Source organism: Larus michahellis, chromosome 24 (genome assembly GCF_964199755.1).
Source record: "Larus michahellis chromosome 24, bLarMic1.1, whole genome shotgun sequence".
NCBI lineage: Eukaryota > Metazoa > Chordata > Aves > Charadriiformes > Laridae > Larus > Larus michahellis.
Window position 1 is genome coordinate 2,955,672 of NC_133919.1, and position 14,569 is coordinate 2,970,240.

General features: G+C 47.7%; 1 protein-coding gene across 6 annotated transcripts; it reads right to left on the reverse strand.

The window, feature by feature from the left end:
• Positions 1-51: 51 nt before the first annotated feature.
• Positions 52-14,223, reverse strand: GABPB2 (GA binding protein transcription factor subunit beta 2). Of its 6 annotated transcripts, none has more exons than XM_074566665.1 (10): positions 14,085-14,223; positions 11,659-11,721; positions 11,257-11,396; positions 10,035-10,202; positions 9,695-9,889; positions 9,159-9,309; positions 6,052-6,150; positions 4,496-4,681; positions 2,915-3,048; positions 52-2,093 (listed from the first exon to the last, which is right to left on the reverse strand). In XM_074566665.1, the coding sequence occupies exons 3-10, from the start codon at positions 11,362-11,364 to the stop codon at positions 1,806-1,808; spliced, it is 1,329 nt and encodes a 442-aa protein (XP_074422766.1). In that variant the 5' UTR covers positions 11,365-11,396; positions 11,659-11,721; positions 14,085-14,223; the 3' UTR covers positions 52-1,805. The 6 variants fall into 6 exon arrangements, with proteins under 6 accessions (XP_074422766.1, XP_074422764.1, XP_074422767.1 ...); XM_074566663.1 differs by lacking the exon at positions 14,085-14,223 and adding an exon at positions 13,868-13,944; XM_074566666.1 differs by lacking the exon at positions 14,085-14,223 and adding an exon at positions 11,868-13,210.
• Positions 14,224-14,569: the final 346 nt, after the last annotated feature.

Sequence of the window (14,569 nt, forward strand, 5' to 3'; positions counted from 1 at the left end):
GCGAGGAAACCCCGAAGTAACCAATAACCAGGACCAGAGTCTCTCCAAATATTCATTCATAAAAAATAATTATTAAAGCCTTCTTCAAGACATCTTTTGGAAAAAAAGATTAAAAAAAGTCTTATTTATAAATACAGCTACACTGGTTATAAATAAATGCACTTAGATTCTCAAAACCCAGCGAGTCTCAGGAAGCCTTTCCAGTAAGAGTGACACAAACCTCCCGCTCCCGGTGAAACGCTGCCGGAGACGGGGCTTTGGCGCATCCCACCTTTGCCAGGAACTGACCGTTTTTAGGATGAAAAGCGGATTCCTCTTGGGGCGAGAAATTCCTTCAGAGCCGTGACTGTACGTCCACACTTTTATGAACTCACTAGTCCGTATTGCGTCTCTGCCGTCACGATAGGGCTGATCTACCGGCAAAGAAATGTTAAAGGCAGTACCTGAACCAAGAGAAAACTCTATTATTTGGACACGCTTGGGAATAACGGGGGAAAAATACAATGCAAGGACCATGACGTTGAATTATTGCCTTGAATGCTGCCAACGGCTACAAAACTAGGACAAAAAAACCCGAACAACCCCAAACCAATAGACTTGGGCCAGAAGAGCTGGATTTTTATCTTATGAGATACTCTGACAGAGCAGGCCAGCTGCTAGCGCCTCGGAGCTGCACCTCACTCCTCACCCTTAGAACCTTTCTGCAACCGGCAGCACAGCTCGCGTGATGGTATTTTTCTAAACTTGACTCGTTTATGGTATTTTTCTAAACTTCACTTGATGATCTTTCATTATCAAGCTCCACACAATTACTCGAGGTGCTTCCAATCAGTGCCCTGCCGCCCTGAAGCCCTCGATCAGCTGTACGGAACGGATCCCTGCGCTAAAGGGGCCTGCAAAGAGTAAAAAAAGCCCAGACATTTCAGTAACAAGATCAGCTGCTTGTTAAAAAAGGTTTTAGTATCTTTAAAAATAAAACCTGTTTAGTAAAAAAGAAAAGTGACATATGTATCTCCAGAGAGAACTTGACTCCCAAGCTGTCTTGCAGCAACCGCCGTATGTAGAGCTTCGCATATCTAATCAGTTCACGCTACTGTTCAGCGCAGAAGTGTCAAATTGAACATTTGACTAAGCATCACAAAACTGAGGAGGAATTTTTGCGATCCCTTTGGGTAGTTAAGGGCTCTGACGAAGGGCTCCCCCAAAGCGTGGTATTCCCTGATAGCGTGAAACGCTCCGAGACATCCAGCCCGGCCTTCACTCTTGCATTGAAGGTTGCCTCCATCAAAAAGATTCGTGGTTTTGGAAGAAAAAAAAATATATAATTCACTTTTCACTATATAATCCCCAAGAGACAACACTTTTTAGAGGTGAGGATCCGGTCACTCGGCTTTGCAGAGGGAGTGAACACCTCAGGTTATCGCAGGAAGCCTGTCGGCAGTGCCGCGTTTCCAGGCAGCCGAGGGCTTGCACCAGCTGCTTTGGCAACGAGGGATTTCTCTTCCCCTCCCCAACAATGCAGGTATTGACGTTACCAAATAAGCCGTCAGGTCACTCGCTGGCTAATATTTTGTTAAAAAGCTTCCAATCTCTCAAGGTCAAGCTTTAAAAGCACCTTTGGGCAGGCACTGATGCAGAGTTAAGCTGCGAGCGGCTGGAGAAGCTTCTACCCCTGGCGATGGGGTGGCTTTCACAACAGCCCTCTGCTCTCAACACCACTTGCCAACAGCACCGTATTTAACAAGAAAAAAAAGAGAAAAAAAAAAAGTTATTTTCCTTTACAAAACCCAGCCAACCACTGAGGATTAGGAGGTAACAGTTTCCACAGCGATATCCGTTGGCTGATCCGTTTCCAGCATGGCCAGCACCGATTCCTTGATGTCTTCTGAGGTCACCACAAGCGGGTCAGCTTCAGGGACCCCTTCGAGCACCGTCACCTCGTCCCCGTTGGGCTGCTGCCTCACCATGGCTGCCAGCCTCAGCCGGTACTCCTCCGCCTCTTGCTCCTTCTTCAGGAGCTGGCTGCGGTATTCCTGAGCTTTCCGGTTTGCCTCTTGCAACTGCTGCTGTAGCACTTCCTTTTCAACGCTGTCCTACAGAAAACAAAAGTGGAGAGAGCCCACGATGGAGGCTTGACCCGCAACATGGAGGAAAAGGGGTACGCAAGCACTCCTATAGTTATGAGTTACAAAAGCCGAATGCTCTAAGGCGGCACTAAAAATGTTCTTGGGTTGAGTGCTGTTCAACTGACTCGCTCATCGCAGTTTACCAGAGGCAACTGGGACATGGGGAGGCACAAACTGGCTGGCAGGTGTCCCCACAGCGTGCAGGGGGGTGGGCTGGGAAGTTATGTGTCATCTCACCGCCATGGATTTCAAAGGTTGGAAGCAGGCGTCATCAAGACACAAGAGAAATACGGAGGTATTAGGGCTGAAAAGTTGAGAGGCAATCGAGAAAAATGTTCTTCCTCTCAACAGAGGCTGATGGGAAAGTCATTCCTGCTGCTTCATGAAGAGCTGCAACTTGCCTTATACCCAGCCCATGTGTCGTGCTTCTACAGGAAACCCAAAATAATCTCAGTAAACCACCACCATTCATCTAAAAAGCCTGAGCTACACCTTCAGCCCAAGCAAAACAGCGACAAGTGATTTCCCTGGCTCTTTTCCTCCTACCTACACTCGAATGAGCATCGCTCCTCTCAGCCGCTTGCATGTTCACTGCTAACGCAGGAGCACGGGCGGGAGGAACAGGGAACCGACCAGAGTTTGGCAGATGTCCCCAGGCTCAGCCGAGCAGGACCCAGCTCGTTTCTGTTGTGAGATGGCTCTGGCAGACCAGGAGCCTGACATCCTCAGCACAGCAGAGAAACACGCAGGAGACGACAGCAATCAAAGTTACAAGCAGGAGTATCTACCTTGTCTTCCTTCGAGTCATCTACATTTTGTTCCACTTTTTGCTTCTTGGCCAGAGGCTTTTCTTCCTCTTCTGCGTCATCTCTGTCTTCAACAACAGTCTCTTCTGCAACCTGACCAGCAGGTACAGTTAAAACTGAAAAATTAAAAGGTGACAAATTATACAGTGCGAGACATGCTTTTGCACAGATGTTTCCTGAAAGACTTCTCCGAAGTCAGTGCATTAGCGTGCTTCTGGAGAAAAAGAGGAGACCTGTGGATCGGCAGTGCCTAAGTCTTCCCAGAGAGGAGAGAAACTCTGGACTGGGTTTCCAGTTTTCCTTTACTCAGGCCCCTAAAATACTCGAGTATTTCACTGCAATGGGGCTGACAGAATCCGAAGTCAAAGATATGCATCTCACAAAACATGGAGATGAAAACTATCACTCTGATGCCTCAGTAACGCAATTAATAGCCGAGACAGGCTAAGCAAGAGGAATAGAAAGCTCTTCCCGAAAATTCCCAATACACAGTCCCAGTGGCTAAGCTCTGGATCAGCTTTAAGCGCATGCAAGAGCTGCAAATACTCCAGAGAACAAACACGTTTTAAATCTGCAAACACGGGTTTCACTTTGGGAAGCCAGCAGCAAGAATTCCTCCAACCAAGGAGGAGAAAGGCACCACGTGAGCTACTGAAGGTAGCGCTACCTAAACAGTTCTCCCTTTGTCTTCCTCAGACTAAGAATGGGTTACAAGCCAGGAATTATTTGTAGTAATTTGGCAAATAATTCTGAATAATTAACAGCTTTAGAAAATTGCTTTTCACTCGTTAAGTCCATAAACAGACAGAACTGATGTAACCCATCTCACATTGTGGCACCATATGCATGTTACAGGAGAGCTGCTCTGCTTCCTAATCCTCTTTTCCTGCACCAACGTTAATCCAAATAATCGAGTATCCCTAGGACATGCTAAAAGAATTGTCGGTAGCAGACAAGGCTGATGAATTACATCCCTTGAGGAAACAAAAATTCACTGTACAAGCGCTCCGGAGCTCTGCCCTGCTTTACTGAACACGATTTACATTTGCCTTGTAAAATTGATAGATTATATTGCCCTAGGCAATATAACTGGAGTTATGGGAGGAAAAAGTGTATTAATGGCCTAACATTAAGTTTTGTAAGAACGATAGAGTGCTTGCTAAAGGTAACAGGTTGCAGTTTCACGAGTCGAGTAATTTACTCCCAGACCGGGAAGTCTGCCACAAGCTACAGGAATCATCTTTGTCTGGCTCCCATGGGGACAACGGCTACCTTGGAATTTCTCCTCCCGCAACCTTCTACTGAAGGTGTTTGGATTTAATACAAAGACCAAAATATTCAAGTGTAGCAGCGTGAATTAAGCTACAAACAAGTTGCCAGCAAGCTTTCCCGCTGACATGAGTCACACAGACATTTTTACCCCTCCTGGAGCCCAGCAGGCAGGGAGGGGCCAACAAGCCAGATCCCACCAGCTGCTGGTCTCACAGGGCTCGACAGGGTTCACAGGCAGCAGTTATTTCGTTGGGTTTGAAGTGAATCCTCCCGAGTCCAGCTCCTCCTCACCTTGCTGTCCATCTTGCATGGTTAAGATGAAGGGCTGGCTGAGGCCACTGGTGGGGCTGGCTGTTTGCAGGCCGCTCAGGGGAACTCCGTCCGTTACAATGGCAATGACGCGCTGCCCTCCGCTGCCAACCACTTGTTGGATGGCAGAATCCACAGAATTTGCTTCCACTATTTCCTCCGTCTTATCTTGAAAAATAAAGCAAGTGCCAAAAAAAAAAAGAAAAAAAAAAAGTCAACGTTTCTTTCTCTCTTCCTTGAATAGAAACTGAAGTCTAGTGAAAAAGCTCAAGTACGCAGCCTGAGACTCTTGGGATGCCTGCTCACAAAAACCAATCTGGAAATACAGTAAGTCTTAGCAGAGGAAAGGAAATAAAATCCACTACACCTTAGCAAAACAAGTGTTCTAGAGTACAACCAGCGTTTTTTGTGTAAATTAGTAAGTACTAGCACACAAACATATTCATTAAATTAAAAAGCCTGGAGCTGGAGGCAGCCGTAGAGCAAACCTGGCTCTGCAAAGCTTCCTTCCGTGACCCTTCCTGCAGCTCTAACGAAGACAAACCACACGCAAAAAACTCTTTGTGCCTCAAGAGCCCCATCCGCATGAGCGTGGCCAAAGCAACCCCAAGGAGACTGTTTAGTTTGGCCGGATGACCACAGCCCGGTTCAACTCCCCCAGCCACTTTTTGTGTGACTTAACGTCTTGCCCAAATAATCAGGACTGCAAACCTTCGGCTGCATCCTGCTCCCAGCGCACGCTGCAAGCGCAGGAAACAGAGGGGACCTGACCTGCTCCGTGCGCTGCGGGTGCCAGAGGAAAACACTCAAGCACCGCAGGTCAAGGAATCGGTGGTGTGGCATCAGCAGCTTAAAGAAATCAAATTGCTCATGTCTAGATTCTAGGAAAAACACCCAGCTTTGGGGAAAATAAATGAATTCCAAGGTGAAAGGATTATATCAACTTTAACTTTATCAAATTTCTAAATCTGAAGTTAATTAAAGGTCAAACATTACATTCTATAAACATACCGTAAGAGATAAAAAGAAAACAAAAACCACCAAACACAAAAAACGCCTAAACCTTTCCGTAAGAAGTTACCAGAGCCTCAAGAGACTCAAAACAGTGGTTGACTACCAACATTTTACAGCAAACAGGGGACAGAAAACATTTCAGACAATTTCCTTCTTAAATAAATATTTATCTACGTTTAAATATTAAAATAAACCCATGCTCTGGAGCACTAGTTGTTTTTTTTTTTTCTTTTTTATATAACTGTTAAAGCGCATCAAGAGCAACATAATATGATGTCAGGGTCAGACACACTGGTTAATAAAAATGAAGTTACTTCTATTGGTAACTTAATTAAGTTTGAACTGGGATTAAATAAACAAACAAACAAAATCAACCCAGTCCTTCACAAATACTTATCGTCTTCTCTTCCTTACCCTGAAAAAAGGCAAGTTCACTTCCACATCTTAAACTTCCTCCTATTTCCTGGCAAGATATTCGCTAGAAGTACACAAATTTGAATCAGCATCTGGCCGGTTTCCCCTACCTGTGTCTCTGTCGGAGTTGGACAGTGGTGCCGATACTTCAGCGAGGGCCGCAAGCGTGGCAAGCACAGAGGTGGTTGAATTGGAAAACTGCGAGTCACCTGCTTGGGAAAGATGAAGGCAAACTGAAGGACTGGCAGGACCTGCCATAGCTAAACAGCGAATACAGAACACAACAATTTTGTGATTATCAGCTACGAAGTATTTTCTGGGCTCCTAATGGAGAAAGGGAGGTGGTACAGATCATTTTTCATGAGAGGTGCCTCTCCTAACTGTAAAAAGGGCTTTGTGACTACTTTAGGACAGACTGTACCCACTCCAAATATTTTACAATAATTTTAATCAAATTTAAAGCAAGTATCTCATTGAATTATTCCTGAATCACGTAACAAAAAGAACAGCAAATGTGAACCGATCTGCTCCAGCTGTATTGTAAGAAGCACAGACAGGCAGGCTGTCTGCCGGAGTACTTGACGTGCCCAGCTCCGACCTGGAGACGTGGTCGGCTTTTCAAAATGCAGCCGCGCTGCCTGATGACACTCCCAGACATGCTGGAGTCTGACTGCTGTAAAGTTGTGCAGAGCAGTTGCTACGCACATCATTACTTGGCTTCGCATCCTACTGCAACTGTCAAAAATTGCAAAACCTAAGGAATTTATTAAACTCATTGGCTATTATGAGAAAACTACAGCACCCAAGTTCTTCCTCAGTTGGGAAAGGCTCCAGGTCCAGTCTTCAGCACTACGTTATAGGCCAAACATTTTAGCACAAGTCAGTTAACAGAGCCTTTTGCTCAAACACAGAAATTGGCTACGTGTATCACAGGATTTCAAGGTACTGGGCACACAGATCCTTTCTTCCTCCCCTCTCAGGGTTAGTGACGGAAAGACCACAGTTGCTGCAATGAGGTATTGATTTGAATGAGATAAACAAGCTTTCTCAGTTCCAAAAAAACAATGTTTCTTCCTCCAATTGACCATAGTAGCTCCTATTCAAAGGCAGACTTAATAAGAATGGAACAGGAAATTAACTAAACGGGCGCAAACTCAGTGCATTTAACCCACAATTCCTCTTAAAAAAAAAAAAAGGAAAGAGATCCTGTACCTCATTGCCAGCACAGATAAATAGATTATAAGCACACAAAGGGAAGTTCATTTAAAGTTCCCCTGCCTTAACCCTTGCAACGTGTTTACTCTCTCACCAACTCCTGATTTTACAAAGGTTATCGAGGGACTTATTTTCAAAGAATGATTCTTTCAAAAGGCCATGGGCCAGGCACGAGAAAACACCACAGCGTCTGTTTTCAGCAGTTTATAACCAGATTCCTTCAGACCAGCTAAAAATACTTATTCCCATTTAAAAACTTCTTCAATAACAGAAGACACAGAGAATTTAGGAGAGGTAAGAAAAATTATTAGCTACAAGTGTTAAATAAGGGATTTTTGTTACAATGAAGGCGCAGTCGCTGATGCCCTCTGGTGGGAAATGAGAAAAAACCTCCCGACGTGGCCTAGAGCAGGAGACACCAGCTATTTTCACGCTGACTGGATTCTACCGATACTTGAAACGTCACAGGGGGAAAAAAACCAGGGTATTTTAGTCCAGTCACACGTGGAAAATAAGCCACCGCCGTGGCACTGAAAAAGGCGATTACATTGCAGGACATACGAGGAGAGGTGCGGCGAGAGACGGGGATTTACAAGGCCAGTGCCTTGAATCCAGCCCTCATCCCCGCACCAGGGCTGGATTCAAGGGACTCCAGGAGGGCGACCGGCTGGCTTAGCCCAGCAAAACAAAGGTAGAGAGGGGATAGGACCGATTTCCACATCAAAGGGATGGAGGCATGGAGGCGCGATTTCAACCCAGGAGAAAGTCTACACAGGCTGTGAAGGGGTTTAAGCTGGAAATCAGCAGTTTTCTAACAGCCTTTCAGCAGGGCTTGGCCTCTGTGACTCCTACCTGGCTTCCAGGCAGAGCCAGATCCATCTGCAAAGACAGTGACACTGAGCATGACAGGAGTGTCACCTCGGGTACAAAAATCCCAAGTTTTATGCCCCTTTGACTTTGTGGAATATCCTTGACTGAAGACGATGTGCGCCAGTCGCACTGCATCTTCCTCACAGGTGGAAGAGCAACACTTTGGGTCATTTTCCCCCTTCTAAATTTGGGTTTGTCAGTGCCTCAAAGCTGCAAACAGCCCCAAAAGCTTTGAGAGCAAGCCTGGAGCATTGCTGAAGTTGCTGTGGCCAAGCACAGGCAAAGAGGTTGTGGTGGGTCTGCAGAACGTCAGTATCCAGGATTTTAAACGCACTCGCTAGCTAATAAGCAAACATTCACGCATGTGAACAGTCCCACTAACCAAAGAATTACTCACATGCAGAAGTGTTTGCAGGATGAGGCCAAATAGCTCCACAAAGCTTGTATTTAGTAGCCTCCTTGAGACTGAAAAGAAACAATGGTTTGGATTTCCCCAAATACAGAAAATTAACTTCAATAGTTATTATGTAAGTTGGAATTACACAAAAAGAATTTGCACTCAGCCTTAAGTTAAAAGTATTTTCCCCACCAAAATAAGGCTCACAGAACAATGAGGAACCTAATTATTTCCATCTAACACAGGGGACAGAAGAAATAAGGAGTAAGCTACATACCCAATAGACCTGCTTATTCTGCAATTTCCTTACTCAACATTTATATATAGCAAAACACTCATTCCACTCTTGTGGCCAGAAAAGAACAAAGCAAACCGTTCCCCAACCACTCTGCAGCGCTCGGGATTTGGCACAGGCAATAATTTTCATTATTCCTCTGTTGCAATCAGCCAAATTCCCTTTCTCAAACTCTGTTGCTTGTAACAGACCTTGTAACAGCCCCACAGCTGAGCTCAGCAGAGTTCGCCACTTCCAGTGGAACCACCTTTATTTACATCAGCTAGAAATCTGCTTTGTTACCTCCGACAGCAAAAATACTCTGGAGCAGGAAGCAGCAGCTGGGTGTGTTTGGCTGTATTTCACTTTTCCTCTACTAAATGACCATCTGCCCTCTACTGGTAAGCAGTCTCAGGAACTTTTTTCAAGACTTTCCCATCCAAGGTCACAGAAAACCGTACCTGAGGTTGTTTTGGCGTTTCCTGAAGAGACGAGACCAGCAAGATTGAGAACTTCCCCCGACGTAAGAATAAATGGTGAGGTGAGAGTCACAGTGTTGGTGATGGGATCCGTTCTCTCTGGGTGAGTGTTTACCTGGTTCTGCATTGCTTCCTGAGACAGAGACTGGGGTCAGGCATACGTTTGTCACGCTTCTGCGGTAACCAACCGTATGTGGCATCCTTGACACGTTTCAGAGACCGATTATTTCTCTCTGCAGCACATCGGGGACACCAGTGCAGAAGCTGTGACAAAAGCGTCACCTAAACTTGGCAACTTACACTACAACCGTGCAAGACGCGTGGCAATAAAACCCCAACACCCACCGAGCCCTAGCAGGCAAGCACTGGTTGATCTAGAAACAAACCAAACCTCTTCTACCTCCATATTTCTAGTTCTCTCTGCAAACAGAAAACGATCCCCTCAGACACAGCAGGATCCCTCTCACTCGAGTGCAGACACAGAGAATTACCAGTAAGCTTCTCTCTCCTCAACCTACCTGTAGCATTACCAGCGTCTCTGGATTGTTCTTGTCCAAAGCAATATCAAAAGCTGACTTATCAAACTTGCTGAAAGCGTGGACATCAGCTCCGTATTTGATGAGCAGCTCGACGACGTCTCGGTGGTTGTGCTCTGTTGCCCAGTGCAGAGCGGTCATTTTCAGCATGTCCTTGGCATTTACATCAGCCCCGTTCTGAAAGAAAGAAGCGTTACTCGTTTGCGTCCCGTCTCCTCCCAATGTCTTAAAGGCGGTGCCAGTGCTAGCACTTCACTCCAACACTTCACTCCAAGGGTGATTCAGACCAGCCTTAAAGTTGGACCTAATTTACTACACTTACCCTAATTAACAGTTCTACAATATGAGTGTGTCCATCAGCCGCAGCCATGTGCAGTGGCGTCCGGTCCACTTTTGTTCGGGCATCCCTGCTAACGCCAGCTCGAAGCAGCACTTCTGCTGTCGAATAGTGGCCATACTGGGCAGCGAGGTGAAGAGGCGACGTCCCAAGCTGTGTGTTAATTTAGAAGAGTTACTGCTGGTTCACAGCAAGCGACAGGCACAGTAATCACCACGTGTACATCTGGCAGTAATCAAAATGACAAAGCTTCTGGAAAAAATTAATTTAACCTGTTTTTTCCCCACTTGGAAATAAGAGGCTGCACATCCAACAATTTAAACTTTTTAAGGATCTTTACGTTATCTGGTAACTTGAAGATCAAACATGCTTTTACTTTCTCTGCTGCATGAACCACTTATTACTGAGCTCCTTTTCCAAACCACAGAACAGCTCTGCTGTTTCTATACCATGACAGGTAATTTCACCACTGTTCAGAAAAGGGCAGTATTACAATATTCTTAGGCTCTGCTATGTCTTTATACAGTTAATTCCTTCCTCTTGCAAAGCTGCAAATGAAAGGACTGATGAATTAGGAAACCAAGACAACTGGTAACAGAAAATGTCTACTGATGGCTTGTGCATTATGATCTGGTTCTGTTTATCCAACCGTTATTTTTCAGTTTTGTTAAAGCTTTTATTTCCTTTCCAACCCAGGATGGCCCGGTTTGTTTTCAGGGTTTTGCTTTTTTAAGGAAACAAAAAAAGAAACCAATCAAGGACGAGTTTCTTGATTGACAGAGTTTAACCAATTAAACAAAGCATTCTTAAAAGAACTTCCTATTACTGAGAGGTTTAACAGTTCTTCCAATTTGACTTGACTCGTCATTTGTCTGACCTGTGGGGAACTGTACGTCTCGAAGCACCGAACCCTGTACACATCGCTGTCCGGGACAGCACGGTGCCTGTTACTGTGCTCTCGTGCAGGACGCAGAGATCAATCTTTACCCAAACGTCGATTCATCTTTGCCTGAGGAAGGGCTTGGTTTTTAAAGCGCTTCATCTGGAATCTGCTCCATCACAAAAATCCAGACACGCATTATCTGCCAACCTATGCTCTGGTTTTACTGCTCCCATTTCCATTTGTATCCTTTAGGTTCAGCCCTGAAGCACGCGCACACACACAACCCCCTCACACAGGAAACCAGCGGCTATTCCCCCGACGTACCCAGTCAGTGGTGAAGGGAGCACCGCTTGCCATCAGCTTTCGCACTTCGTCATCTTCGCCTTTGCGAGCTGCTTCTAGCAACCTCTTCCCTAGGTCCACCAAGGACATCTTCACACATGGGAACAAGTATTTGCTGAAAGCTGCTTTAAAAGGCGGGAGCAAGGTATGGAAAGCAAACAAAAAGCAGTGAGGCAGAGACATTTTAACATGTACAACTACGGCCCATCTGGACACGCCATCTTCCCATACAGAACTAGGCCCAACATGATCAAATAAACAAGCATAAATATCTATCGTATTTTTCAGTTCCATGCCCTGAAACGTCACAGGAAGGCAGACCACGGGGTCAGCAAATGCGTCAGACACCACAAGCCACCAGAGCTCCTGCAAAATCCTGCTTACCTCAACAGCGCCTTGCACGGACACAAAGACTTGCCCATGTGGATCCAGTTCCAAGAGCAGAACCTACAAAAGCACCAGCAAAGTTGTTCACAATTTAAAGCTCTTTAAGAACATGATTTAATCTCTGAGACACTCCCTCTGACCCCAGCACAAGCAACTAAGCATGGGGGAACCATCCCTGTTCGCTGCTGGTAGAGTGTAAAACAAACCTTGGTAACTGCAGTGGCTTGTTCAAGGTCATAAAAGGAGCAGAATCCAAAAGCTGCGCTCAACGCCCTGGACAACAGCGTCTCTATTTATTCCAAGCTACATAAAGCATAGCATAATTATGGCAATAGTGAACTACAGCATTTTCCCCAGCGATGGGGTTACGCTGGTACGCCAGTCCTATCAAAGACTGACTTTAAAGTCTACCCATTAACTCATGTACAACGCTCAGTAAGCGGCTACAAACGGATGTCTGTGCAAACAGGCACAGTGCCACCCAGCATAACAGCGACTCCAACAGCACTGAGGCCCTCGATTGAATTCTTTCCTTCGATCGCAGTTCCATGAGACAGCTGGAAAGCTCTAGTCCTTTCTTATTTCTTCTTCTTTCAAGAGAAGCATCCCACCCTGTCCTCAGTGACCACTAGATCCAGCTATCAGTAGCACAAGCCCATCAAAGGAAAGCCAAACAGCAAACCTCCCCCCTTAAATCTCACAGGGATACACGGCCCACATCATCTCCCTCCACAAACACATTTCACTTCATAATTTGAACTTATCACTTTTTCCAGGCGCACAGTTATTACATGCAACACCTGAAGCTCGGAAATCAAGAGCCCAGAGCAGTTACTCAGAGTTTACCCTGCAATCAGGAGCTTTGATGCATTTACAATGCATGTGTCTGACTGCCACAACCACCTGCCCTTTAGGACTTTCCAGTTTGGGGTTGTTTTTTTTTCCCCTTTCTCACTTCTTGCGGGACAGAGAATATTTTTTAAATGTTCCTTCTCATCGCCCACGCCGAAAACACCTGCATGTTTTCCGGGCACGAACTCTGCGTTCACAAAGCCAACCACCAACTAAAGTATTTGCAAGACTGGAGTTCACCACTCTGAGTGCGTTTGGAAAAGAAAGGAGAAGTTGGATCATTAACAAAAAGCAGCAGTTTTTCTCCTCGTATTAAACTGAACGTTTATCACTTATTAATTATTTGGAGGCCTCTCCTTGCATTCCTGCTCTCTTCTCAGCTGGACACTTTCAGGGAGGATTTAAGTCTGAGGCTCCCTCTCTTTTTTTTTTTTTTTTTTAAGTTATTTTACAGTATTTGCAGCTCAGACAACTGTTGACAACTCCTCCACCTCCCCTTTGCTGCATTTCAGGAGGAAAAGGGAAGAGCACGCTCCTCAAACACCCTTAAACCCCCCTACGAAGGGCCAGCGTGGGGTCAGCTCTGCAGGCCTGCCTCAAGGGCCCCCCGAATCTCCCGAGCCCCCCCCCTTGCTGGAGACAGGAGCACCTTTCCCCTCTCCTGGCCGAGGCCCCCCCCAAGAGGGACCCATCCTCTCGACACTCCCCGGGCAGGGATTCTCCTTCCCACCCAGGACGCCCTCAGGGTCCCTCCTGCCCCCCCCCCAGTACCGCCCCCACACGGACACCCCGGCGGGACCCCCAAAACACCCCCGTGGGGTGGGGGTGGGGAGGCAGCCCGTTCCCATCCCCTCCAAACCTGCCCCTGGCACTGCTCCCTCACAGGGGACGCCCTCCTCAGCCCCCCCAAGACCACCCCTCACGGGGGATCACCCTAATCCCCCCGATCCTTCTCCTCACGGGGGGAGTCTCCCCAGGCCTCCCCCGACCCCTCCCTCACGGGGGTTCCCCTTCGCTGCCCCGACCCCTTCTCTCATGGAGGACGGGGGGGGGGGTGTCCCCGAACCCCCCGACCCCCTCCCTCAAGGGGGGATCCCCCTCACTCCCTCAAACGCCTTCCCTCACAGAGGGTACCCCTCATCCCCCCCAACCCCTCCCCTCACGGGGGTCTCCCCTCGCCCCCCCGACCCCCTCCTTCGGGGGAGGTCCCCCTCGCGTCCTCAAACCCCTCCCCTCACGGGGGTCTCCCCTCGCCCCCCCGACCCCTTCCCTCATGGGGGGGGGTGTGTCTCCCCTCACGCCCCCGACTCTCCCCTCAGCAGGGTCCCCCCCCGCCGCCCCCGGCCCCACTCACGCGGCGGCTCGGGCCCCCCCCAGGCACGCGGCTGTTCCCAGCGCGCGACACCCCCCCCCCCCCCCCGCCTCCGCCCCTTAGCGGCTGTTCCCGCCCCTCCCGCCGCAGCCACACAAAATGGCCGACACGGAAACGAGGCGAACGCGGAAGGATAGCGCGAGCGCAGAAAATTAAAAAAAGTAATCCGTCGGCGGAGGAAGGGTGGGTTAGCCCTTACCTCGCAGAGGGAACGGGGCGGGCTTAGGGAATTTCTCCTTCTTTTCCCCATCTCCCTCCCCGCCCAGGGGCCTGGAGGAGGGCGGCGAGAACGGGGGAGCCCGAAATGAGGAGCCCGTAATTTTCTCTAGGGGAAGGATATCAGGAAGACGCTACTCTCAGCATTCGCGGCGGAAGAGGGTGATGCGCCCCTGCAGTTAGTGCCGGCTGAGGCGTTTAGGCGCCAAGTTTAAAATGGCGGGGGCGCCTCCCTGGTGTGGGGTGTTTGATTGTTATGTTTTGTAGGGGATTTTGGTCTTTCGAGAGGTCTGTGTCTATAAATATATACGAGTATGTGTGTCCGTCTCTTCTGAGTGCTTTCCTGTCTTGGGTTGGACTCCCCTCAGGCTGCATCAGCCCATCTTTCCATGGTGTGGTACCGCCTCAGGTGCCCCTGACATAATCAAAGTGCCCCTTTTGAGGGAAATGTTTAAACCCTGGCGCCCC

Excerpts from the sequence above, each read along its gene's own strand:
- GABPB2 (XM_074566665.1), bottom strand. The coding sequence starts at position 11,364 with ATGTCCTTGGTGGACCTAGGGAAGAGGTTGCTAGAAGCAGCTCGCAAA. Across the intron at positions 6,151-9,158 it reads AAACGCCAAAACAACCTCAG|GTGACTCGCAGTTTTCCAAT; the intron begins GTACGGTTTTCT and ends TTTCCCAAGCAG. Across the intron at positions 3,049-4,495 it reads CATGCAAGATGGACAGCAAG|TTTTAACTGTACCTGCTGGT; the intron begins GTGAGGAGGAGC and ends TTAATTTTTCAG.